This window comes from Balaenoptera acutorostrata, chromosome 16, assembly GCF_949987535.1.
Source record: "Balaenoptera acutorostrata chromosome 16, mBalAcu1.1, whole genome shotgun sequence".
Lineage (NCBI taxonomy): Eukaryota > Metazoa > Chordata > Mammalia > Artiodactyla > Balaenopteridae > Balaenoptera > Balaenoptera acutorostrata.
Genome location: NC_080079.1, coordinates 73,767,913 through 73,793,336, shown reverse-complemented (window position 1 = coordinate 73,793,336; position 25,424 = coordinate 73,767,913). Strand labels below are relative to the sequence as shown.

At 43.4% G+C, this 25,424-nt stretch overlaps 1 protein-coding gene and 1 non-coding gene across 2 annotated transcripts in view; both read right to left on the bottom strand.

Annotated features, from left to right (window-relative positions):
- The window catches only part of DISC1 (DISC1 scaffold protein), a 363,915-nt gene that overhangs the window by 56,242 nt on the left and 282,249 nt on the right, over positions 1-25,424 (bottom strand). Inside the window, exon 10 of the mRNA XM_057530626.1 lies at positions 19,634-19,694. Coding sequence (XP_057386609.1) covers positions 19,634-19,694 — 61 coding nt within the window. The remainder of the gene's footprint in view (positions 1-19,633; positions 19,695-25,424) is intronic.
- On the bottom strand, positions 3,071-3,197 carry LOC114236687 (small nucleolar RNA SNORA25). Its single transcript, XR_003622557.1, has one exon. It is a non-coding gene; the product is annotated as a small nucleolar RNA SNORA25 (small nucleolar RNA).

Sequence of the window (25,424 nt, the reverse complement as noted above, 5' to 3'; positions counted from 1 at the left end):
AAAAAGAAGAAAAAAAAAGGAGGAATCTGGTTCCCAGCCGTAATGCTCCTGATCTAATGAATTGCTTCTAATACCCATTCTCCCAGTCACTGCTGCCTCAAATCCTGGAAGCACCACTGCCTGTTACTTCCCACACTCATAGATTATTTTCTTTAAATTTGTCCTTGCTTCTACTCTCTCTTCTCCTGTAGTTTCATCATTCTCCATACATCAGTCCTGTCTCTGTGAACTCAGGACTTTATTAGCTCAATCGCCTCCTTACTGGCCTCTCTAATTCCAAGTTCCTTCTCTTTTTCAATCTATTCTGAATAGCGTTGACAACCAGTTTTTCTAAAACACTGCTTTTCATTGAGCCCTTCCCCTCTTCTTTACAGACCAGTCGTTACTTGTTTGATCCAGCCTAAACGTATTTGTCTCCCTTCTAAGGCCCCCCCATGCTGGCTCTGTGCTGCGTGACAAGCTGCACTGCCCATCAAGGCACAACAACCCTTCTGCCTGTTCACACTGGTTCCCCCTGGCCCCATGAATGAGCCAGGCCACCCCTGTCCCAGAGCCCACTCACAGGGGCTCTCCCCACTGAGATTCCGGAAGGGGGCAGCTCAAACTCTCCGCCCTACATTGGCAACCATGGGATCACTTGATAAATCTCCTTCTCTCACCTCCTATACTCCAGAAAACATCTGAAACTTTTTAATATAAACCTATGTTGTCTTTTCCTCATCTTATCAAAAGAAATGCGTAAACTCCTTAGTTCTCTGAGGCTTCAGGTAAGGTATTGAACAAGTAGTGGGGAACGATGAATGATGAACAAGTGAAAGCCTCCTGGTTGAGGATCGATGTGAGTTCTCGGACCTGGAGAACCTGCCTTGGGGTAGTATAAGACCCTGTTCCCCTAGCAGGCTCTAAGAGACTCATCTGACCCAAATCACAGTCTTTCTCATTATTCATATATTAAATCAAATATGACACACTTTGCATGTAACGCGTATAAAAAATTTTCTTTGGAAAAAAAAAATGAGAATTTTTCACAAAGGTTTTTGTTCTGTTTAAAGGTCCTCCTCCTGTCTATTTTCATCCTGGGTATGTTTTGTATTTTCCTTCTTTTGAGAGTGTTAAGAAAAAAGACTTTCTTTGGGAAGAGCTACATCTTTCCGCACACTTCCACCCCTGGAAACAAGGACCCGAGGAAAGAACACAGGTGCCTATTAGGTAAATGGTGTCAGTCCCATCGGTTCAATAATTCAAGGCTCTTGAGCAAAGAGAAATTAATTTTTAAATTTGCCATGTAACAAAAAAAGGTGGAAAACAACAAAATGCCCTTCAATGAAATATGTTTAAGCAAATTGTAATATGTGTACTTATTGAATGTTAATTACTATTAAAACCGTGGTTATAATTGTCATGTAGTAACATAGAAAAATATTTTTGACAAACCACCTGGTTGAAAAGAAAACGGTATTTCCAGAATCAGTATATGCAATTAATTATAACTGTTGTGAGTCTTGGGAGATCTTGGGGGTGGTATAAGCTAAGTATGAGGAAGAAAATAAAAATGTCAGCACAGAATGGGTCACAAACAGAGCTCTGCAAAGTTGAAATCTAAAGAGGATTCTGGCTCCCAGCTCTTTAGGACTTGACCCCTTTCTGATTAAATGGACTGCTGGGCTTACACTACAATATGTGGGTTCTATTTCCTATTCTCAGGAAGTTTTACATTCACAAGTCACCTTGGCAGGTGTAGAACAGCGTGTGTAGTACTGCACCTTTCGTCTAAGAGAGGATATAAATATATATGGCTATGTCATTAAAAAGCAGTGGAAGGATAAAGCAAAATTGAATTAAAATGGTTTCCCGTAGGAGAAAGTCAGGAAAAGGCTGAAGAGAGGGAAAGACAGCTATACTTTTCTGATTGCACCTTGTTTTGTACACTTAACTTTGAACCATAAAGTTTGTGTTATATATATCTAAAAGAAGCAACCACTAAAATAAAAGGCAAAATAATAGAGGTTAGCCTACTGTGCATTGAGCTAACTATGCATTGAGTTGATGGTTGAACTACACCAAGGGGAATTAATTAAAGTGACTTTAAACCTCTGTAATTTAACTGTGCATGCCTGGTGGGATATATCCTAAGAACAAAAAGAACTGCAAAGAAGTCTTAGGTTGTTTTCAGTTATCATATTATTAATAAAAATGTTAGTATTATTATTCTGAAACCAGACATAAAATGGATATACCAAATATAATATAATATATATATACACACGTATATATAGTCGGATATACTACATACATGTAATCAAATATACTTCATAATAGAGATAGATAAATATATAGATAGGTATAGAATTCTTTCAATGATATAAGGAATAAAATTTTTCAGCATAAGAGAAAAGAAATACCAGTATAAAATCAAAGAAGTAAAACTATGTAACCCTAAATTTGAACTGGAAATAACAGTGTGAATCTGTGATATAATTTGTCTGAAAAAAAATCCTAGCTCTGTCTACTGAAAAGTACAAAAATAATGATAATCCAGTAGCTGTGAGCACCCCCAGGGCCCAGTCTGTGGTCTCTAAGTATCATTTCCTACTAAAAATAATAAGAGCTCCTTGCAGAAAATGCTGATTCTAGATCTGGGCCATGAAATGTGCAAGATGAGCCTGAAACATCTTGTTCCATCAGAAAACAAGGAAGCATTTAGGTTGATGTTAAAAGATTCAGGGGCCAATTTGAAAGGGATCTCCGCCAAAGATGGGAAAATTTGAAAAAGAACACTTTCTGCAAAGAATTGAAACATAACAAATATGTTAAAAATCCATGACTTCCTAATGCTACATGCACACACACACACTCTTTTTGTTCACCTTTAGAGGATTCTAGAAAACCAATTATTATTCTGAAACAGGTGCATAAAGAGAAAGAATCAAACATTTCTTTCTTTTGTAAATCATAACTCAGGACAATTAAATAGATGTTGAAGGAAATTTTGTTTTTAAACTTTGAGACATTTACTTACTTTCTCACATCACCAATCATGGATTATTATGAGTGAAACTGAGTGTCTGTATCTTTCATCTCTTCAGGAAAACAGCACTACTGAGTGCCTATGACATCCTATGGAGAAATTTAATCTTTGGTCATAGCATTAAGAGCTTCCGGTTTCACAAACCCACAGACCCTCTTTGAAATAACCTGAAGAAATTTCTTTTCTTATAGAAGAATTTTATGTAAAAAAATGATGACTGTGATTGAATTAGAATATTACTATTTCACAATCCACTAACGAAATAATAAGTCTAGTCAATAATCACCAATTTAGGTATAAAAAGCTGATGGAAAATCTGATGCAAAGAGGGCAGGGCTCCCAGTCTTGAACCCAACAACCAATCTCAACACCACAGGAGAGAAAGAACAGATAATATTGTCTTCCTTACATAGAAAGTAACAACTCTATCAATGAAGCACTGTGACAATAAAATCAAACCTCAGTGTAATCAAATCTATAGATCTAACTACCAGTTTATACAAAATACATGGGAAAAAGAAACATGTTGATGACCACAAGGATACAAGTAGCCAAACTCTGTAGGACAAAAATATTAGTTAATTCAACAACAAGAAAGTGAAGTAAAAGGAGTAGGAACCTGTAGGTTAAAGAGCCCTGACACATTTCTTGATGTGAATAAGCCACCTGTCAACATAAAACTATGAGACAATTTGGGAAAACTGGATATCTGATGATATTAAGAAAGTCTTGTTAATGTTTTTTGGTGTGATAATGGTATTACGGTTATTATTTTTTTAAGTCTTTATCTTTTTGAAGATATGTGTTGACATATTTATGGGTTAAATAAAATGAGATTCACTTCAAAATATTCCTGTGGGGGGGGCAGGGTGGATGTGGTAGGCTGAATAACGGCTCCCCAAAGATGTCCATGTCCTAATCTTCAGGACCTGTGAATGTTACCTTATAAGGCAAAGGGGACTTTACAGATATAATTAAGTTAAGGATTTGGGGATGGGGAGATTACCCTGGATTTTCTGGTCAGCCCAATGACGTCATCCAATGGTCCTTGTGAGAGGGAGGGAGAAGGGTCAGAATCAGAGGAGAAGGTGATGCAGAAGCAGAGACTGGAGTGATGTGCTCTGAAGATGGAGAAAGAGGCCACGAGCCAAGGATTACAGCTGGCCACTAGCTGCTGAAGAAGGTAATGAAGCAGATCCTGCCCTGGAGCCTCCAGAAGGAACCAGCCCTCCCAACACCCTGACTGTAGCCCAGTGAGACCCACATCAGACTTCTGGACTCCAGAACTGTAAGACAGTAGATTTGTGTTGTTTCAAGTTGTTCACAGCTACCTGTTTCAGCAGTGATAGGAAACTAGTACAGTGGGGAAGTGGAGGGGAGTACAGCTGAAATCAGTTCAGCCATGTACTGAAAATTGTTGAATTGGTGAGATGTGCACATGGGGGTTCGTTTAAGTTCTCTAGTTTTGCACGTGTTTGAAAATTTCCACAATAATTTGTATTTTTTTAAATAACATCTGACTAAGGGAATTTAAATCAAAAAGTTCATTCTTAAGACACAGTTTTCAAGTTTCATACCTCTGTCCCACACCCAGGCGGTGAGGGAGTTTGAGACAGACAGATTACAAACCCACAGAGTAGTCCCTGGGGGACCTGAGGGAAGGTGCTTGATCTCTGCCAGCCTCAGCCCCCTTATATATTCAGATAATAACAGAGCCTGAAGCTCATTGGGTGGTTGGGAGGCTTCAGTGAAATAATCCATTTAAAGTGTTTCGTGGATTACCTGCATACAATATCTCTTAATAAGGGTCAGCTATTGATATATATCATCATTGCATGTCATTCCTACAAACATTTGAAAAACGTCTCCAGTCAGTCTCAATCCTAATTATCACAATCCTCTAAAATGTATCTGTGAGAAAAGACACATGCACCCCAATATTCACTGCAGCACTATTTACAATAGCCAAGACATGGAAGCAACCTAAATGTCCATCGACAGATGAATGGATAAAGAAGATGTGGTATACATACACAATGGAATATTACTCAGCCATTAAAAAGAATGAAATAATGCCATTGGCAGCAACATGGATGGACCTAGAGATTATCCTACTAAGCGAAGTAAATCAGAAAGACAAAGACAAATATCATATGATATCAGTTATATGTGGGATCTAAAATATGACACAAATGAACGTATCTACGAAACAGAAACAGACTCACAGACATTGAGAACAGACCTGTGGTTGCCAAGGGGGAGGAGAGGCTGGGGGAGGGACAGATGGGGAGCTTGGGATTAGCAGATGCAAACTATTATATATAAGTTGGATAAACAACTAGGTCCTACTGTAGAGCACAGGGAACTATATTCAATATCCTGTGATAAACCATAATGGAAAAGAATATGAAAAAAGAATATATACATATATATGTATAACTGAGTCACTTTGCTGTACAGCAGAAATTAACACAACATTGTAAATCACCTATACTAAATAAAATTTAAAAAACAAAAAAGAAGCACCCCTAAAAGGCCCTGCTGGGTGATGAATGAGAACTACAAAGTTATCTTTTGAGGTTTAGCATATAATGCAATCACAGAAAATTCTTCCAGCTCAAGAAATGGCATCTTTACATTAGCACCCACAGAAGGAAAAAACTGCTTTCCTCCCTGAGGTGTTTGTGATCAGGGATTTAGAACCCACCCTGGGGTGAGCTCCCAGATAGAAGGGAACACAGCACAGCACAGAGAGCGTCTGCAGTTCATTGCCTGCTGCTTTGCAGCTCATGTTCACACAGCTGTTGTATGACTCAGGGTGGCTGGGAGGGAGGGATGCGGGGTCGGGGGGTAAGGAGGAGAAAAGGAGCAAAAATGAGTCACAGACAATGTTGTGTGTAATATTTCGTCTAACCTACATTTGCCAAGGCTGCTGCAGACCTGTCATCTCACTTTACGTGAGCTTAGAGCACTCAGCAGAGTCTTAAAAGTGAGTGCACGCTGAAAGTGAGTATCGGAGAAATTCCAGGAGGAGCTCTACTTCTATTAATCATGCGTGTGAAGCTAACAGGTTCATCCCATGTTAGCAAATTAAACTATCACACAATCTTGACAATGCTTCCTTGAATTGTTAAAAGTCTTCTCATTTTAATTAATGACAAATTGGATATCTACCTACTGGGGTTTCCACTGATACAGCAATTAATTTTTCTTTAAGATTTCTCAACTCCCTGCCACAATGCATCAAAAACACTCAAGCTATATGGTTTCTCTTGAGCTTGTAAAAATCATCTTAGTTTGGACATTCCGTATTGATTAGTCATAATCGCCTTTTTAAGAATGTGACAGGCCCCTTGAAACAGGTACACCGTGAAGCACACTGGCATATCTGGGGGACAAGGGCACATGGGCCCCCAGAGCACAGTGGACAGAACGTCCACTCGACGGCCTCCCCAAGTTCAGGTTTACATAGTAATTGCAGTGGAATGGCTTTCCACCACCTAAACCAAATGGAGTAAAGAAAGAGGAATCACTGGGCATCTTGCCAAGCCTCAGGCCTCCTTAAATATTGGCTGATTTCTTAATTGATCTCAGTGGGCAGAACGATGATATCATTGCTTTAAAACACACACTTTGGGATGAACTGGACAAACCACAGGAGCGTCTGTTAGCAGAGCCTTCTGTTTTAATAGTCAATCTCTTATTTGCTATTAGACAAAATCACGGCCATCTTTTTTATTTTTCAGGCCATCTTTTCAGAACAGCCCCACGTCCAATGAAGGGTTGAAATATCAGCGACAGAAAATGATGCCAGATGACCAAGACCTTTGGTCCACTCTTTTAGTTCTGATGCTGCAGTCAAAAATCTGTCTTCTCACATACAGATGGCCAACAGGCACATAAAGAGATGATGCTCAATATCACTAATTATTGGAGAAATGCAAATCAAAACTGCAATGAGGTGTCACTTCACACTGGTCAGAAAGTCTACAAATAGTAAATGCTGGAGAGGGTGTGGAGAAAAGGGAACCCTCCTACACTGTTGGTGGGAATGTAAATTGGTACAGTCACTATGGAGAACAGTATGGAGGTTCCTTACTAGAGTTACCATATGACCCAGCAAAATAGAGTTAGCATATGACCCAGCAATCCCACTCCTGGGCATATATCTGGACAAAATTATAATTCAAAAAGGTACCTGCACCCCTATGTTCATAGCAGCACTATTTACAATAGCCAAGACATGGAAGCAACCTAAATGTCCATCGACAGATGAATGGATAAAGAAGATGTGGTACGGATATGCGATGGAATCCTACTCAGCCATAAAAAAGAATGAAATCATGCTATTTGCAGCAATGTGGAGGGACCTAGAGATTATCATATTAAGTGAAGTAAGTCAGACAAAGAAAAATATCATATGATATCACTTATATGTGGAATCTAAAAAAAGAGGATACAAATGAACTTATTTACAAAACAGAAATAGACTAACAGACATAGAAAACAAACATATAGTTACCAAAGGGGAAAGGGGGGGAGGGATAAATCAGGAATTTGGGATTAACAGATACACACTACTATATATGAAATAGATAACCAACAAGGACCTACTGTATAGCACAGGGAACTATAGTCAATATATTGTAATAATCTATAACGGAAAAGAATCTGAAAATGAATATATATATATTAATATATATAGCCATATATATATATATATATATATATATATATATATATATATAACTGAATCAATTTGCTATACACCTGAAACTAACACATTGTAAATCAACTATGTTTCAATTTTAAAATAAATAAATAAATACTTTAAATTTAAATTTTTTCTAAAAAAATCTGTCTTCTCCTCTGCCAACCACGTGGCTCATGCTACCTGAATTCTTCCCATCACACGCCTGAAAGAAGACCTCTCCCCTCTCTGAAGCCCCTCACCGGACAAATCCAAAGGGCTTCTGACTAATCCTTCCTCTTCTTTCCTTCTGCCACCCTCTTCTCTAGAGCAACATTTTTACTCTCTCAAAGGAAAATATCAGAGGGAGAGAAGCAAATATATTGGAGTTACTTTCTCCCCAAAATGCTCTCTCTCTCTGAGCTCCACTGACGGTCAAGGTGAAGGGCTTTGAAGCTCCGTGAATCGCAGAAGAGATGATAAATTCCTCCCAGCACCTGAGCTCTGGAGCCTGGAGCCCAGAACTTTCTTGGTCTCAAACACTCCCCAAACCAGCCAGGTTGCTTCTAAAGGCAGAAGAGTGTTGGAAGGATCCTAGCCCTTGGGTCATAGAAACAGTGGGAGGCTCTAACCCACAGCCGTTAACAAGAACTCAATTTCCTCACCTCTCTCCCTTTCCAGCCTCTGCAGGAGGTGCTAACAGCTGGCCAAAGGGCAGGCAGAGGAAAAAGCTAAGAGTTTAAATAATCAACCAGGTTCCGCAGCCCTTCAGTGGAGGCTATAAGCTCCAAGCAAACATCTCTTCTCTCCCCATACTTTCACCAGGAGGATAAGAGATTCTCTTCTGGTTTTATAAAATAAGGATTTTTTTTGAAATGTAGATATTTTGATTTCATGATTTTCATGATGCCATAGCTGCTACTACGGTAATAACAGCTAGCATTTATGAAGTTCTTTTCGCGTACGGGAAACATTCTTTATCTTTGCTCTGTTATTGGTCTATTTCAATTGGCCACACGTGAATCCAGACAATCTGATTCCAGAGCCTGCACTTTATCTAAATGTCTCAGTTTCTCCACATTCATCAGGAAAGAGATTGTTTGTTTGAGGGGGTTTTTTTTTAACCGTAAAAACTTAGGAGGAGGGAGACCCTTCATCTTAATTGCCCTGTCTGGGCCCTGATGCTCAGCAACTTTAGAAAGGAAGAGTGGACTCCATGCCCTCTTTGTGGACCGGACATAAAGGCCGGGTGGGATTCAGCAGGCGACAGCTTCTTTTCTTGCCCTGAAGGAAAGACTTGCCTAGTTGGGGCAGTTGCAGGGGTTCTAGAGGCAAGAGCTCGACTCTCTCTTTCTGAAAAACTACACGTAGGCTTCTCTAAATGGACTGAAGTATTCTGGAAACTATACTCATCATTAACTGAACATTTCAGAGGAAAAAGTTATTTCTGAGTAAAAATTCATTACTAGAGTTCTTAGAGAAGGGAAAGTATTGTAGTGAACTGCAGCGCAAATGCAGACCTCCAAAGTTTATTATAAATTCTACCATTCACGTAAACTTTTTCAAACATTACTTAGTTTTATACACATATCAGTCATACTTAATGTCTAGAATAGTAAACGACTGTGGTGGTGACTCTAATCCCCATACACATGTTACCAATATTTTCCCTACCCTTGTTTTTCCTTCTTTTTTTTCCTACTTTTTAAATTCATGCCATCTTCTTGTATTTTATGTATCATTTTTCTGTAAGTATGTATTTTTATATGTTTAACCGTTATTATTTTAAGTATACTGAAGGATTTTCTGTTATAAGATGAAATAAGATTAAAAATTAAATGTGAACCATCAATGGTTACATGTTAAATTAATGATTATGTAGACCTTTGCAGAATTAACTGCTTTAAGATTTCTTATCAGTTTGAATTTCAAAATAGTATGGTATTTTAGATCCTTGTTTCCCCTGGAAAATTAGACAGTATAGCCAAATTGCTTCAATATTCAAAAGTGGGCAAATATAACAACGAATATTGTCACAAAGGCTTTCGTGTATATGATGTGTAGGATCAATTTATCCAGTTTTAGAAGGAAATGTGGGCTTGCTACAAAAGACCAGCAATGGATGAAGTCACGGTATCTCCTGGGTGGGAGGACTGAGCCCTGAGTGGGCAACTGAGGTGAGAAGGCAGAACAGGGACATAAAAGGAAAATTCATGTCCCAAGACAGTGCGATCAAAGGGCAGGCGAGAAGTAGACGGGAGACAGGACAGGAGCCAGAGGACAGAGAAGTCCCTGTGGGCTACACCTCCTCAACAGAGTCTGAAAGGACAGACAGGAGTCAACCCAGTAGAGAGACGGCTTATCGGGAGGGGATGAAAAGGGGTGATGTACTTCCAGCCTCTGCATCCTAAACATCTCCTTCTGCTAATGAGAGAGACAGAGACAGAGAGAGACAGAGAGACAGAGAGAGACAGAGATAGAGAGACAGAGAGAAAGATAGAGTGACAGAGACAGACAGAGAGACACAGAGAGATAGAGAGACACAGAGACACAGAGAGACAGAGAGAGATGGCACAAATACAAATAGCTCCCAGCTGAGAATAGAGGTGAACGCAGGAGGGTCACGCCAAACAGAGGAGGGAAAAGAAAGAAGCTGAGAATCTGCCTTTCTGAGATGCAGAGGAAGAAAAAACGGGTCTGAGGCTGTGAAGACGGGGTGAGCAAGGCCCTGGGCTCCCAGAGAAGCAGTGGGGTCTGGGGAGGTACTAACGTGTCTGACTCGTGCCTCCTAAGAGGGGAGAAGGGACGCCTGGGTCAGCGGCAAAACAATACAATAAAAGTGTGAAAAACAGAAGCAGGTGTCCGCCCGCGCCTGGTCACTTATCTCCTGGCTGCCATTTCTTACAGTCACTTCCCCCAGCAGCTTTCGAAATAAGGTCAATGTGGCTTGAAAATGGATTGTTCCAGGTGCACCAAAACGTCGAAATCGCCTTGCATAATTCGGAATAAAGAACATTCTATATGGGATTCCAAAGAATTCTAGTCGTTGTTAAACTCCTGTTGGGAAGCTGGTGAGCGGCCTTCAGCCTGCAGGGAAGCACAGCTCGGTCAAGTTTGGAATGTACTCCTGGGAGAAGCAGCCTCCCCGGGCTTTCAGCTATTACGCTTTTAAGGGCCACACACCTGAACAAGGCTCGTGAATTCTGGCCTGAAGTTACCAATAGCTCCACACTGTAAATTCCCTCTCCCCCGTGCCTTTTGTAACTCTGCCCGTTCCCTCTTCATGTCTCTGCCTCTTTCATCTTCTTTGTGTATCTGAGTGCCAACCCTTCTGGTATAGAATTAACTCCTTTTTTTCCTTTGTGGACGTGAAGACAAAGACGGCCGCTGCATAGGCTGGTCATACGTTGAAAGTGACATCTGATTCAGTAATCGGAAAATAAGCAAGTGTTAATGTCATCAGTGAGAAAACTACAACCTCGCACTCTGATTTTTGTTTCACAAATTGTATGCATGTACTACTATACACATATAAAACAGGTTCAAGGACAAACCTTATAGATGAGCGAAATGAAAAAGCAAAACAGAAATTCTAAAATGTTCTTCCCACATCCTAGTGGACCGTCTCGTAGGCAGCTGCCTTGGAAACAAGGGTTCCAGGGACCCCATCTTCAGCCCTAATTCCCATCTTCCTGAGATGGTGGGCAGTTGGTCATCAACACTTGCTTTTAGCCGTGACTGACCGGCTCCAGGAGCCTCAGGTGAGGGGACCGACCTTGACCTCTGAGGCACACTGTGGGCAGCACTTCTCCCACTCTAGACGGCATGTCCTCTGGGCAGAGAAACGGTGCCCTAGTCTCTTGATGTCGTTCACGTGGTACACTGTGCCGACTCAGAGAGAAGGTCAGGACAGCATTGCCCAACAGGTACTCTCAACTCCAGGAAGCTGTGTGCCTCTCAGGCCTCGCTGGCTTCTGGGCTGAAGGCAAAGCCGTCCAGACAGACCAGCTGCCAAGGTGATGATGCCCAGGCAGGAGTCACCACGGCTCTCCCTCCCTCCTCACACCCCGCTGGCCACTGAGCAGTGAGTTCCCTGAGCTACCATTTCCTGGCAGGCTGTCCCTATTGAAACTGCAAGATAATGAGAAACTAAACATGAATTAAAAAAAAAAAAAAAAAGATCCAAATCACCTTTAGAAAAATACATGTCTCTAAGTAAATTTCAGGTAAGACCAATGAGTTTTTAATAGTTCCCTCTAAAGCTAAGAAGACCTCTGAGAAAGTCTCTATTTCTACAGTCAAAACAGACTTCAATGACTTTTCTGTTTTCTTTTCTGATTATGAAAGTATGATGCACATTCCAAAAAAAAAAAAAAAACTCGCTTGAGAAATACAGAACAGCGCAAAGAAACAAAATTCACCGATAATACACTAAACGGTGCCTATAGTTTGTGGCAGTTTTTATGTTTAACCTTAGAAAAAATGCTAGGAAAAAAAGAGAGAAATTTTCCCATCAGTCATGCATACAAGAGACTCTGTGAGTTTAAATGGAGCCTTAGGGTGGAGGGCTTGGTGCCCATGAGCCAGAGATGTGAGCTGGCCATTAGACAGTAATAAATTTCTCCTGTACAATGGTTAGATACAAGATATAACATAGGATCAGTAAAAACGTAACCCATCTACAAGACTTTTGAATATTCCTTTTGCCTCTTTGAGAAAAATGGCTACCAGAGAATACGAATACTTGAGAAAATAAATACCACATCTTCTATATACAATGGAATATTACTCAGCCATAAAAAAGAATGAAATTCTGCCATTTGCAAAATGTATAGACCTGGGGGGTATTATGCTTAGTGATATAAGTCAGACAGAGGAAGACAAATACCCTATGTTTTCACTTTTATGTGGAATCTAAAAAATAAAACAAATGAACAAATAGAACCAAAAAATAATAATAATTGAAAAAACAGAAATTCAAGCAAGGTTCAGCTGCAAGGAAAAATGAGCAAGGCCAAACTATCATGCTTAAGTACTACCTCCAGAAACAATAAACCTCGGGAGTAAAGAAAGTAAAGAAAGCTCTTTAAGAGTACATTTTTCCCCCCCTTTTCTATTATATCCCACTAAGATTTGATGTCAAGACAAATGGATTTCTGGAGCATTACATCTTCTTAGGCTGCCTTGACTTTTTGAATTGAACAGTTGAAAATAACGTTTCAAGATACAATGGCTATTTATACATTCATTCTTTGCATTAAATATAATCTTATTGAAATTGTGCCAGACAGCATGCCAGCCACGTGGAACACAAAGGAAGTGAGCATTCTCAAGGAGCTGGCAGCCCAACAGAAGCGGACAGAAGTCAGTGCAACAGATTGTTGTAAGTGGCTCTTACTGTGAGAACCAAGAAGGAAGCAGGAGGAGGGCAGAGGGGCTTTGTAGAGAAGATACTGGGCTGAGCCGGGAGGTGAGCGTGCACCCAGGAGCTGGGAAGGGGAGGGCTCCCCAAAGGAGCTGCTGGGGGCGTGAATTAAGGAACTGAAAGCACAGGCTAGTCTGGAGCGCCAGGCACCCAGAGAGGGTGGGGATCACAGGGACGAGGTGGCAGTAGGCTGGACCCCCTTCATGGGGAGCCTGGGGGCCTGATGAGGACTGTGGGGTTTATGCTGGATGCAAAGGAGCCTAGAAGGATTGTAAGCAGGACGGTAACGAAGTCGTCCTGGCTGCGGGGGAAGAGTGCACTGAAACGGTGTGAGCCCAGGAGGGAGGCTGTAAGATGCTTTACTGACTCAAGTCAGAGGTAGCAGCAGTGGGAATGGAAAGGAAAGCAGCGAGGGAGTGGGTCTGTGGAGTGATCACGACCCTGTAACTGACTGCAGCCACCCTCCTGGCTCTCTGGCTGTAGATAAAGGGAAGGTGGGACATCCCTGAAATAGGTGGGAAAAAAATCCACAAATCCTATCTCCTTTGTAGAAATGAGGAGCAGCAACGTACATGCATCTAACTTATAACTTGGATTATTTTTTCCATCAGTTCATTTTCCTCTTGAGAACAAGGTGTATTTGCCAGAGGTCTGTTGCTTCTCTGCCCCTCACTGATAGAGAGATAATAAGCCAGCTCCTCCCCAGCCTCTAAGTCACTCCCTGATCATAAGGCTGAATGTAAAGGAGAATGTCACCTCCTTCTCATCCATGAACTTCCATTCAATGCCTCGTTACTGAAGGGGAATTTTCAATTGGGATTGACACATATACACTATTGATAGCATGTATAAAATAGCCAACTAATGAAACATACTGTTACAGCACAGGAAACTCTACTTAATGCTCTGTGGTGACCTAAATGGGAAGGAAATCTGAAAAAGAGGGGATATATGTATACGTATAGCTGATTCACTTTAGTGTACAGTAGAAACTAACACAACATGGTAAAGCAACTATACTCTAATAAAAATTAATTTTAAAAAGGGGAACTTTCAAAATAAATAGAATAACTGTGAAATGTTTATTTTTCAATTGCAAGTTTGTGTGTTTATATATGTGGATGTGTATATATGCACGCATATGTGTATATATGTCTATATTTGTTCTCCTGTATAAGAAATAAAGAGTTTATGGGTGTAATTTACAAATAACGATTTTACTATTGATCTATTTACAATTATACTTGACTGAATAGATATCCTGAGTATACAAAATAACATAATTGAGATACTTTTAAGTACGTCAAATATTTGGCAGCCTTAACATTGTTTGATAGCAAATAAAATCATGGTTTTAAAAATCAGGTTTTAAAAAAACCTTTTTAACGTTTTTACAAACATTCAAACTTAGAGGGTAATTTCCTTTTTTATATAACTCAGATTATTAAAAGGCAAATCTTTGTTTACGACATACTAGAAGCCCCTATTTAATATCTGCCCACTTTTTTGTTCCGTACTGTGAAGGAGATCCTTCTGAACTGCTGACAGCATCAGTCACTTCCTAATTTCTAATTCATTTGACTTTCTTGATAGAGAGGGAGACACTGAACCCACCCCAGTTTGTCTCAGTACTTGAGTCTCCAGGTCTCAACAAAGATATTGTTGTCATTTAGATTTGTCTCCAAAATCATGACTGGCCAGATCCAAATCTCCCTGTGGCACTGATGATCGAGTGTGTCCTCAACAACTTTCTAAGGGGAAATAAGCATTTTATTCAGTTCTCAGCAACTCTCCTTCTAAACCCCCGTAAGGCCCAGAGATGCTCCAGGCAGTGTAAATAAATGACAAAAGATTTTCATCGGCATCTATCACCTTGCTTTCTTCAACATCTTGCAATATTGATTGAGCACCATGATGTCAACCACCAAGGGCTAAAAACTGGTTTTGTGTTTTAAGATGTTGATCCTCTTGAAAAGAAACATGACTGAGGCGGATCATGCCACCATCACGCCTCAGGCCTGCTGGGGAGGGCGGTTCTGTCCCAGGAAGGAGAGCCCGACACTCACCACACTTCCGCCGCCTCCAGGCTGGCCTCCCGCTGCGTGGCAGCAATAACCCCCCTGTACGCACCTCAGGGCGCAGCAGTTCCCAGCCTCTGTCTGCCCCTCTGCCCACGGCCCAGGGGTTACAGAACCTGCTGCCTTATCTCCTCTCTATTTGGGTGTTTCCACCACAGCAGTTCAAACAAATCTGAGCCAGACCTCCTCACCGCTGGAAACAGCCATGGAAAGAGCCCTCAGGAAGTAGGCTGGAGGACGGGCCAGCCACCATCCTGGTCCCCGGAGACTGTTGACAGATCCCGAGTAACGAGCGTACGTGAGTCATGCATCCAAGTGGCTGGAGAGGTGATGGAAATGAGACCGGGCTGTCTACAGATTGGCTGCGTTCATTCAGTCATCTATTCAATCACTCATTCAGCAAATATTGTTTGTTCACCTACACTGTTCAGACCTATCAAATCACTGAGGATACATCCTGAACAAGACAGACATAATCTTCCACACCTGACGTGAAGCACTTTGAAAGCAAGACGAATAATTCAGTGCAAGCACATGACTCAGTCCTGGGGAGTCATGGAAGGCTTCAAAGAGGAGACGTCTAAAACTTGAAGGATGCACGAGGCTTAGACACACGGAGGGCTGGTCGGGGCGGGGCTGGGAGAGGCCCCCAGGAGCACATGCCAAGAGAGAGGTGAAAGCCCGCATATGCATGCACGGGCCAGCGCGCCGTGGGGAAGGACACTGGCCGGTCTCAGGCCGTAGCATCGGACCTACTGAAGATTACTCCAGATCGCTAAATATTGGGTTGCACCGTAAGAGAGTGCCATTTTTCTAGGTCGAAATGGTCTGATATCAGTAATTTCACATGGTTCAACCTAATATTTCCCTGAACGATAATCCCTTGACCATTTTCCTTTCTAAATGAGTTTCTGTCTAGAAAAAAACCACAGTGGCGTTGAGAAACATACGAGAATCAGTAGGACTGGAGTAGGGCGGTGACGGGTGGTGATGGTTGATTCCGAAGGACCCACAGCGGCCACGTGGAAGAACGCATGAGCTGCAGTGGGACATTCAGGCTTTATCCTTCGGATGACGGGGGACGCACAACGACCAGATTTGCATTTTAAGATGCTCACTGGAGATCACCTGGAGGAAGGAGCGGAAAGGGCAACCCTGGACACAGAAAAATGTACAAAGCAGCCCTCACAGTCATTCGGTGAGAGAAGACAGACCCACCCTAGCGTGGCGAACACAGGTGGGCTTGGAGGATGCTTACAGGGGCCTAAGTGGCAGGACTACAGACTGACTCCAAGGGGGGAGATGAGGGAAAGGGCAGTGAACGTGAGTCCCGGTACCACACAGGCACCAGGTGGGAGGGCCTCAACAGGTAGGCGAGGGGCCTACATACACAGCACAGGGGCCTGGCTTGGAGGGAAAAGGATGAGTTCTGGGCATGACTGTTCAGCCAGGTCTGATGATCAGGGCGGTTCTGCCCCAGGAAGGAGAGCCCGACACTCACCACACTTCCGCCGCCTCCAGGCTGGCCTCCCGCTGCGTGGCAGCAATAACCCCCCTGTACGCACCTCAGGGCGCAGCAGTTCCCAGCCTCTGTCTGCCCCTCTGCCCACGGCCCAGGGGTTACAGAACCTGCTGCCTTATCTCCTCTCTATTTGGGTGTTTCCACCACAGCAGTTCAAACAAATCTGAGCCAGACCTCCTCACCGCTGGAAACAGCCATGGAAAGAGCCCTCAGGAAGTAGGCTGGAGGACGGGCCAGCCACCATCCTGGTCCCCGGAGACTGTTGACGGATCCCGAGTAACGAGCGTACGTGAGTCATGCATCCAAGTGGCTGGAGAGGTGATGGAAATGAGACCGGGCTGTCTACAGATTGGCTGCGTTCATTCAGTCATCTATTCAATCACTCATTCAGCAAATATTGTTTGTTCACCTACACTGTTCAGACCTATCAAATCACTGAGGATACATCCTGAACAAGACAGACATAATCTTCCACACCTGACGTGAAGCACTTTGAAAGCAAGACGAATAATTCAGTGCAAGCACATGACTCAGTCCTGGGGAGTCATGGAAGGCTTCAAAGAGGAGACGTCTAAAACTTGAAGGATGCACGAGGCTTAGACACACGGAGGGCTGGTCGGGGCGGGGCTGGGAGAGGCCCCCAGGAGCACATGCCAAGAGAGAGGTGAAAGCCCGCATATGCATGCACGGGCCAGCGCGCCGTGGGGAAGGACACTGGCCGGTCTCAGGCCGTAGCATCGGACCTACTGAAGATTACTCCAGATCGCTAAATATTGGGTTGCACCGTAAGAGAGTGCCATTTTTCTAGGTCGAAATGGTCTGATATCAGTAATTTCACATGGTTCAACCTAATATTTCCCTGAACGATAATCCCTTGACCATTTTCCTTTCTAAATGAGTTTCTGTCTAGAAAAAAACCACAGTGGCGTTGAGAAACATACGAGAATCAGTAGGACTGGAGTAGGGCGGTGACGGGTGGTGATGGTTGATTCCGAAGGACCCACAGCGGCCACGTGGAAGAACGCATGAGCTGCAGTGGGACATTCAGGCTTTATCCTTCGGATGACGGGGGACGCACAACGACCAGATTTGCATTTTAAGATGCTCACTGGAGATCACCTGGAGGAAGGAGCGGAAAGGGCAACCCTGGACACAGAAAAATGTACAAAGCAGCCCTCACAGTCATTCGGTGAGAGAAGACAGACCCACCCTAGCGTGGCGAACACAGGTGGGCTTGGAGGATGCTTACAGGGGCCTAAGTGGCAGGACTACAGACTGACTCCAAGGGGGGAGATGAGGGAAAGGGCAGTGAACGTGAGTCCCGGTACCACACAGGCACCAGGTGGGAGGGCCTCAACAGGTAGGCGAGGGGCCTACATACACAGCACAGGGGCCTGGCTTGGAGGGAAAAGGATGAGTTCTGGGCATGACTGTTCAGCCAGGTCTGACGATCAGGGCAGCACAGATCAGAAGTGGCAGGAGGCGAAGGGAACGGAGGTTTGCTGACAGCTGACTGTGAGAGTGCTTCATACACAGTGGATAATAAAAGGCACACGCCTGGAAGGTGGGTACCCACCCTTCTGTTCTACAGATAAAGAAATTGAAGGTGAACGCTTACCTGAGGTTAGGTAGCTGATAAGTGACAAAGCTGCTATTTAAAGGGGCACTGCTCTACCTATACCCACGTCTTACAGCTCCAACCTGCCACCCACTCACCTAACAGAACGCAGGGCGTGTGGGATGCTTACAGCTAAGAAACAGTAAGCAGAGTTAAGATCAAGAGGGATGTGCAGAAACCTGTCCCAGCAGAACACACGGTAGAGGAGGACATCAGACTCAGGGCAGTGCACCTGACCCAGCTGAGTGCCCTACTTTCTAAGGAGGAGAGACATTTCCTTAGAGGAGGCCTCTTACCTGCAAGCCCTCTCACCCCATACCTGCTACAGACCACCTTCGTTGAGGTTCCTCCCCACATCTAGGGCACAGGGGTCAGGGCAATACCAGTCAGTGGTTGGAAGAACTTGCTTTCCAAGCATTAGAATCAACCCTGCAGCACCTCACTTGCCCTGTAGAGCAGAGCTCAGCTAGGCAGTCCCCCTTAACATCTCTTAAGGGAGAAGCAGTATTTTAGCCGATGGCATTATCCTGGCAGACGAAGGTTTAAGGCATATAACCTGTTTAAAGAGTTATTTAACAATCTCCAAAATAGTAGCAAAACATTTTCCATAGAACTAAATGAGTCCCAGAGAGGAAAGCACGTATTACATTTTCCTACTTGTTTCCTTAATTAGGAACAGATCCTGGTGGCTGGGATTTATTTTCATGAGTACACATCCACAAAAACCAGAAACATCTTGACACGATGCAACATCCCTAATGTTTCTCAAATCTGAATTCCTAATTGGGTTTTAAAAAAAAAGGCACAGGAATTTTTCACACTTGTTTTGATTCAGGATTCAAAACAGAATCTAGGATGTGCATTTTTATATTGTTCTAAAACATAGAGAAGCTGGGTCAAAATCCATAACATCCACTTCAGACCTTTAAAAGAAGAGAAAGACAGACCAAGGCATGAATTCTGAATTTAACATACCAAGGAAGATTCTTCTTCTTCTTAGGAAACATGAAAACAATCCTGTGATCTCCCCGGACACTTTTCAACATCTTATTAATCTACTTACTTTTTATAAAAAGAGAAAAGCTCTGGGAGATGTTTGTATGACACCTGCTTCTTCTGTTACAGGATTCAAAGGACTCCTTTTTGTGTGTTTTTCTTTGTTAATTTATTGCAGAAATTGCCTAGCCTTTTTCTTTGCTTTCACCAAATTCTGTTATAATAAAGAATCCAGACATGCCATGGAGTCTGTAACAAAGAAGTTACCATCTTTACCTGTGCAGTTTATCCTCAAGCATTTCCATGTACTTCATAGTATTCGCCTTCACACTGGTTTCTGCAAAACAAAAATCCAAAATTGATGCAACTGGAGTCAGAGAGTGAACAAAACCCAGAACTGCTCAACTAAAAGCCAAAACCCAAAGGATCGCAGCAGTTGAGCCGCTAGTAATGATAACATCCTATGTTTGGAAAACACTCGAATCCATTGGACGGCTTGCCTGGAGAGATGCGTTGGAAGGGGTCGGAGGCCTCCAGGCACTGCCGAAGTCGGAGCCGGGGATCAGGGTCTGATGCCTTTCACTACGTGCTTTCAAAGGCAGCGTATCCGGTGTCTGGCGTGGATCCCGTTGTGCTCTGTGTCCCTCACCTTTCCTACCTGGTAGCCAAAGACTTGGTTGTAGAGTTTGGGAAAGAGTGAGAGAGGGAAGAACAACCCATCCTGCGGTTTAACCAGAGAACCTCACCCATGGTAGCTGAGGACTACAGACCCTTTCGCTGAAAAACAAACGGGAGCCCGATCCAGCCAGTGAGCTGACATCAACTGCTCAGCTCCCAAAGCTGTGAGATCAGCTTCTACTGGAGGTAAACTCAGTGCCTCATAACCACCAAATACTGAAGGAATAGATGACTCTTAGGGCCCAATGGGTCAAAGAGGCACTTTGCTAATGTAAAAGAGATTTGGTACCTTTGGGGCAAGCTCTGATCCCCTCTGTGCTTGCCTCCCCTTGAATCTGAACAGGCTAGGACTCTTCCCCCAGCTGCGTGTGGCAGGAAGGATGCTGTTTAACTTCTGAGGCTAGGGTCCAGCTCCTGCCTGGCTCTTCCTCCTGGGAACCCAGCCGCCATGCTGTGAGGAAGCCCAAGCCCCACGAGAGGCCGTGCGGAGCTGCTGCGGCTCTCGGCCGCCGGGGCAAAGGGCTCAGCCTACAGCCCACATTTTTTTTCTTTTTTTTGGCCGCGACATTTTATTCAGTTAAGAAGGCTCACGGAGCAGGAGATAAACGCCAGCTGCACGGGGCAGCACCTGCAGATCCATGCCCTGCATCCCCCCAGAGAAGGAGGTGGGGTCCTGGAGACAGCTCCCTCCGTCCATCTGTCCCTCCGTCCAGAGTCCCAGGGAGTGGGTGCCCCCGGGCAGGCAGTAGTTACTGGGAGGTAGGGTAGGAAGAGGGCGGCTGGCTCCCGGCCTCTCCCAGCAGAGTCAACCCTGCCATGGCTACTGCTGGGCCTCCGCTAGACCCCGGGCGGGACTGTGGACCCAGAAGCCCCAGCACGCGGCTGGGGGCAGGGGGGAGCCAGTGTCGGAAGCACACGCCACCAGGAATTGCTTTTTAAAAAGTATAAAGTGTTTTGGGAAAAAAAAAGGAAAAAAAATCTATATAAAAATTTCTTCACATATAAAATCCTGAAGAAGGTGCAAGGTAAGACCCAGTGCTAGGGGCGTGCTCAGATACGCAGAGTGTGTGTGTGTGTGTGTGTGTGAGCAGACGTGTGAGTGAGGGAGCTTTCAGATGATTTGGGCCTTTCAGTCTGAGGGACCCGGACGCCATGGAAGGGAGACAAGCCATCCCTGCTGCTCCCTGTCGAAACCCCTGACTCACAGAATTTGTGCACATAATAAATGGTTGTGAGTCATTAAGTTGGGGGGATAAGTAGTTCTACAGCTGTAGTAACTGGAAAGCCAGCTCGGGATTTGGGGTGTTCTGAGTGAAATGGGAAAGCACTGCATAAGAATGGCAAGAGGGCTTCCCTGGTGGCGCAGTGGTTGAGAATCTGCCTGCCAATGCAGGGGACACGGGTTCGAGCCCTGGTCTGGGAAGATCCCACATGCCGCGGAGCAACTGGGCCCGTGAGCCACAATTGCTGAGCCTGCGCGTCTGGAGCCTGTGCTCCGCAACAAAAGAGGCCGCGATAGTGAGAGGCCCGCGCACCGCGATGAAGAGTGGCCCCCGCTCGCTGCAACTAGAGAAACCCTTGCACAGAAATGAAGACCCAACACAGCCATTAATTAATTAATTAATTAGTTAATTAATTTTTTTAAAGAACACACAACTCCCTCCCCAGAGAAGTATACATCACTGTTATACTTTTTAAAAAAAAAAAAGAATGGCAAGAAATTGGCTCGTGGTTGCTGTGTTGAGACCAGACTGTAGGAGGAGGTGAGGTGATGGGGACTGAGACCAGGGCGTCAGCAGGAGGCGGCGATAAGAGGCAGACTTTAGGTATACTTTAAAAAATAGAAACAACAGGAGTTCCTGACGGATTGGATTTGCATGTGTGAAAAAGAGCCACGTCAAGAATGACTACAAGGTTTTTGCCCTGAGCCACTGAAATAAAAACAGAGTTGCCATCAACCGAGAAGGGAAGATAGCAGTGAAACCCGCTTGGGGAGACGAGCAGGAGTTCAATTTTGGATTGAAATTTGCTAAGAAAGTAGAACTCTAATGTCCACTCCCCCCCCCCAAAAAAAACAAGATAAATACATGAAGTGATGGATGTGTTAATTAACCTGATGAGGGGAAACTCTTTCACCATGTATATCAAATATCACGATCATGTTGTACACTTTATCTCACAACGCTATTTGTCAATTATACCTCAGTAAAGCTGGAGAAAATAAAAGCAATCGAAAAACTTTTAAAAAGAGTCCAATTTTGGATACGATAAATTTAGGTTTATTAGACATCCAGCAGGACTGGCAAATATAGAGTTGGATATATGAGTCTAGAGAAGGTCTGGACTGCAGATCGACACTCGGAAGACCCTGGCGACTGAAGCGAGGTGACGAGATGTCATCACGCAGGGAGTGAGAGTAACTTAAGAAGCCCTTGGTGATCCCATATAACTATGATTATATTGTGATAGCACATTTCATAAAAGGGACAAAAATTCATAGCACCTCCCTTGAGGACAAGACAGCCATATTCTCATGTTTAAAATAATCCAGAGGTACATCCTATGAATGATTTTGTTAAGAAATCGGACACTAAATACTTGAGTCATCTAACCACTTGATGCCCCAGTTAGTGACCTGCTAGACCCACACAGGAACATCTTGCCCACTGGCCCGGAGGCTGCCATCTGCAGAGGATGCGGTGTTGACTGCCTTCGCTGGATCCTGACTCGTCTCCCAGGCCGGCCTTGCTCACATATTCCTGGGTTGACTCACAACCTTCCAGAGAGGCCCAGACCATAGACGGGGAGTTTAGGTTTTTAACTTCCTAAGAGGTATGCAACTTCCTAAGAGATATACCCACAGAGACACTGACTGAGAACAGAGCTCATCCTTTCTTCCCTTATCACCATCCCTCCTCTTCCCTCCTTTCTCCAGAATCTGAGAGCAGGGACCCAGAGAATGGTAGTGGTGGTGAGGCAAGATTCCAAGAACCAAGGATGGTACCGAGGGAAGCTGAGTACTAAAGGTAAAAGAAGACCAGGGGTCACCAGGCATCCTGATGCGGAAGAGGCAGGAACACTTCCCTTCCACCCCACATGCTAAGAGAATCTGATATCCAGAATCGGGCCAAAATATCAGAATGGAGTTTATATAGTTTTATAAATCCAATTGAACAAGAACTGACTGATCATTAGACGCAGCAAATCTGCGAAAACATTTATGGGAGTGCATGGCACAGACACAAATCAACGTTACAGGAATGGAACCTGGGTCCTTTCATGCAAGACACTACGCTAGGCACTATTTAATTATAATAGAGATACGGACTCAAGGAGCCCAGAGAGCGCCGTAGGGCCAGATGCTAACATTGATTTCTCCTGGGAGTGCATAGCAACATTTTCCATAAGTCTTCATCATAAGTGATAATCCAAAAATATCCCTATGAGTCTAATGAAAAAAAAAAATTACCAAGCTACCCAGCAATATCCTTTTCAGGATAAACTAGGAAGGTAGGAGAATGTTAAGTAGAAGCAGGTCTAACTAGGTTTCATTGCATTAGATCCTTTGTTTGCATAATAAAAGGACAGCAGTATTTGTCATGATAATAGTACAGGGAATGAGTAACACCCCGGCAGCCTTGCCTTCAGACTGAATGAAGCAGTGGTTCCGGAGAACTTCAGCCCCACCACCCTCAATTAATAAGGCAGCATCATGAGATCGGTACAATATGATCTCAAATTTGAAAATGGAAGCCGAAGGGACCTCATCAGTTTAGCATCAATCACAAATTTTGTCTAACGTTAGCCATTTTATTGATGTTTTTCTAAAATAACCTCAGTACCAAGTGAGGTCTGACCTCGTTTTATGAAAATCAGTCAGCAGATTTCAAAGGTAGATTAAGACAAAATGAACACCCATTAGTGAAATCTTCCAGAAGGAGGATGTGAAAGACAAAGGAGAAATTTTAGAATTCTGAGAAACTTTTGAACATCTGAAGTATTATTCTTCCGCTTGAGTTAATGGAAGGACTTCTGTTTACCTGGGTAATTAAACCACACAAGGAGATGAAGGAGTAAAGTAGCACTAACAAAGAGCCAGGTAGGGCAACAACATGGAAAAAATGGACTTGCAGTTGGATTGTCTTCGTAGGTGGGATGGAACAAGATTGTAGGACCTTGAAATCTGGCAGAATCTGTTATAGGAGGTGCTACACAACTCAAATTTTACACTGAAGATGGAAATACCAGCCTGAACCTTTGCTGGTACCAAAGTGATCTTGACTGTCACATTGGAAACCCAATATGCAGCAGTACTTGATATCAAGTTAATGACATCAATCTAGTTAACATTTTATTGCGCACTTCCTACGTGTCAGGTACTGTTCAAAACATCTGCCCTAAATGCCACACAATAATAGTACCGATGAAGAAGTTATTATCATCCCCATTTTGCAGTTAGAAAAACAAAGGGGTAGTGAGGATCATTGGCTCACACCGCTAGTGAGGGACAGACCCAGAGCCCACCGTTATAGAACACAATCCCAATTTTAAATAATAGGAGCGAGGAAATGCACACTGAATAAATGCATGTGAAATTTCAGCCACCAGCAAAATGAAGCAGGTGTTCAAAGACCATAAATTCAGGAGAGGCCAAAAACTGCTGTAAAAAGTCAGAGTTACAAACAGCACTGGCAATTACAAAACAGCCACCAACAAATGGAAACCTAATAGCATGTAAGCTGTGGGGAAGAATACTGCTAACATATCAGCATAAAATACATTACCATTGTGTAATATATTTATATCATATATCTGCTAACATATCAGCATAAAATACATTACCATTGTGTAATATATATATATTTTTTTAAACATTTAATGTTGCTATCCATTTATTTATTTTTTTTTTAGAGATAACATACATATTTAATTTAATTTATTTATTTATTTATTTTTGGCTGTGTTTGGTCTTCGTTTCTGTGCGAGGGCCTTCTCCAGTTGCGGCAAGCGGGGGCCACTCTTCATCGCGGTGCGCGGGCCTCTCACCATCGCGGCCTCTATTGTTGCGGAGCACAGGCTCCAGACGCGCAGGCTCAGTAATTGTGGCTCACGGGCCCAGTTGCTCCGCAGCATGTGGGATCTTCCCAGACCAGGGCTCGAGCCCGTGTCCCCTGCATTGGCAGGCAGATTCCCAACCACTGCGCCACCAGGGAAGCCCCCCATTGTGTAATATATTTATATCATATATCACATATATACGTGTGTACATATACGTATACGTGTGTGTGTATCTATATATATTGTATAGGCCAAGGTGACTTCAAAGTAGTTTGCAATGAGAAAATGATTACTAATTTTCCCAGGCTTATATTCAGGTTGGGTCACTCCT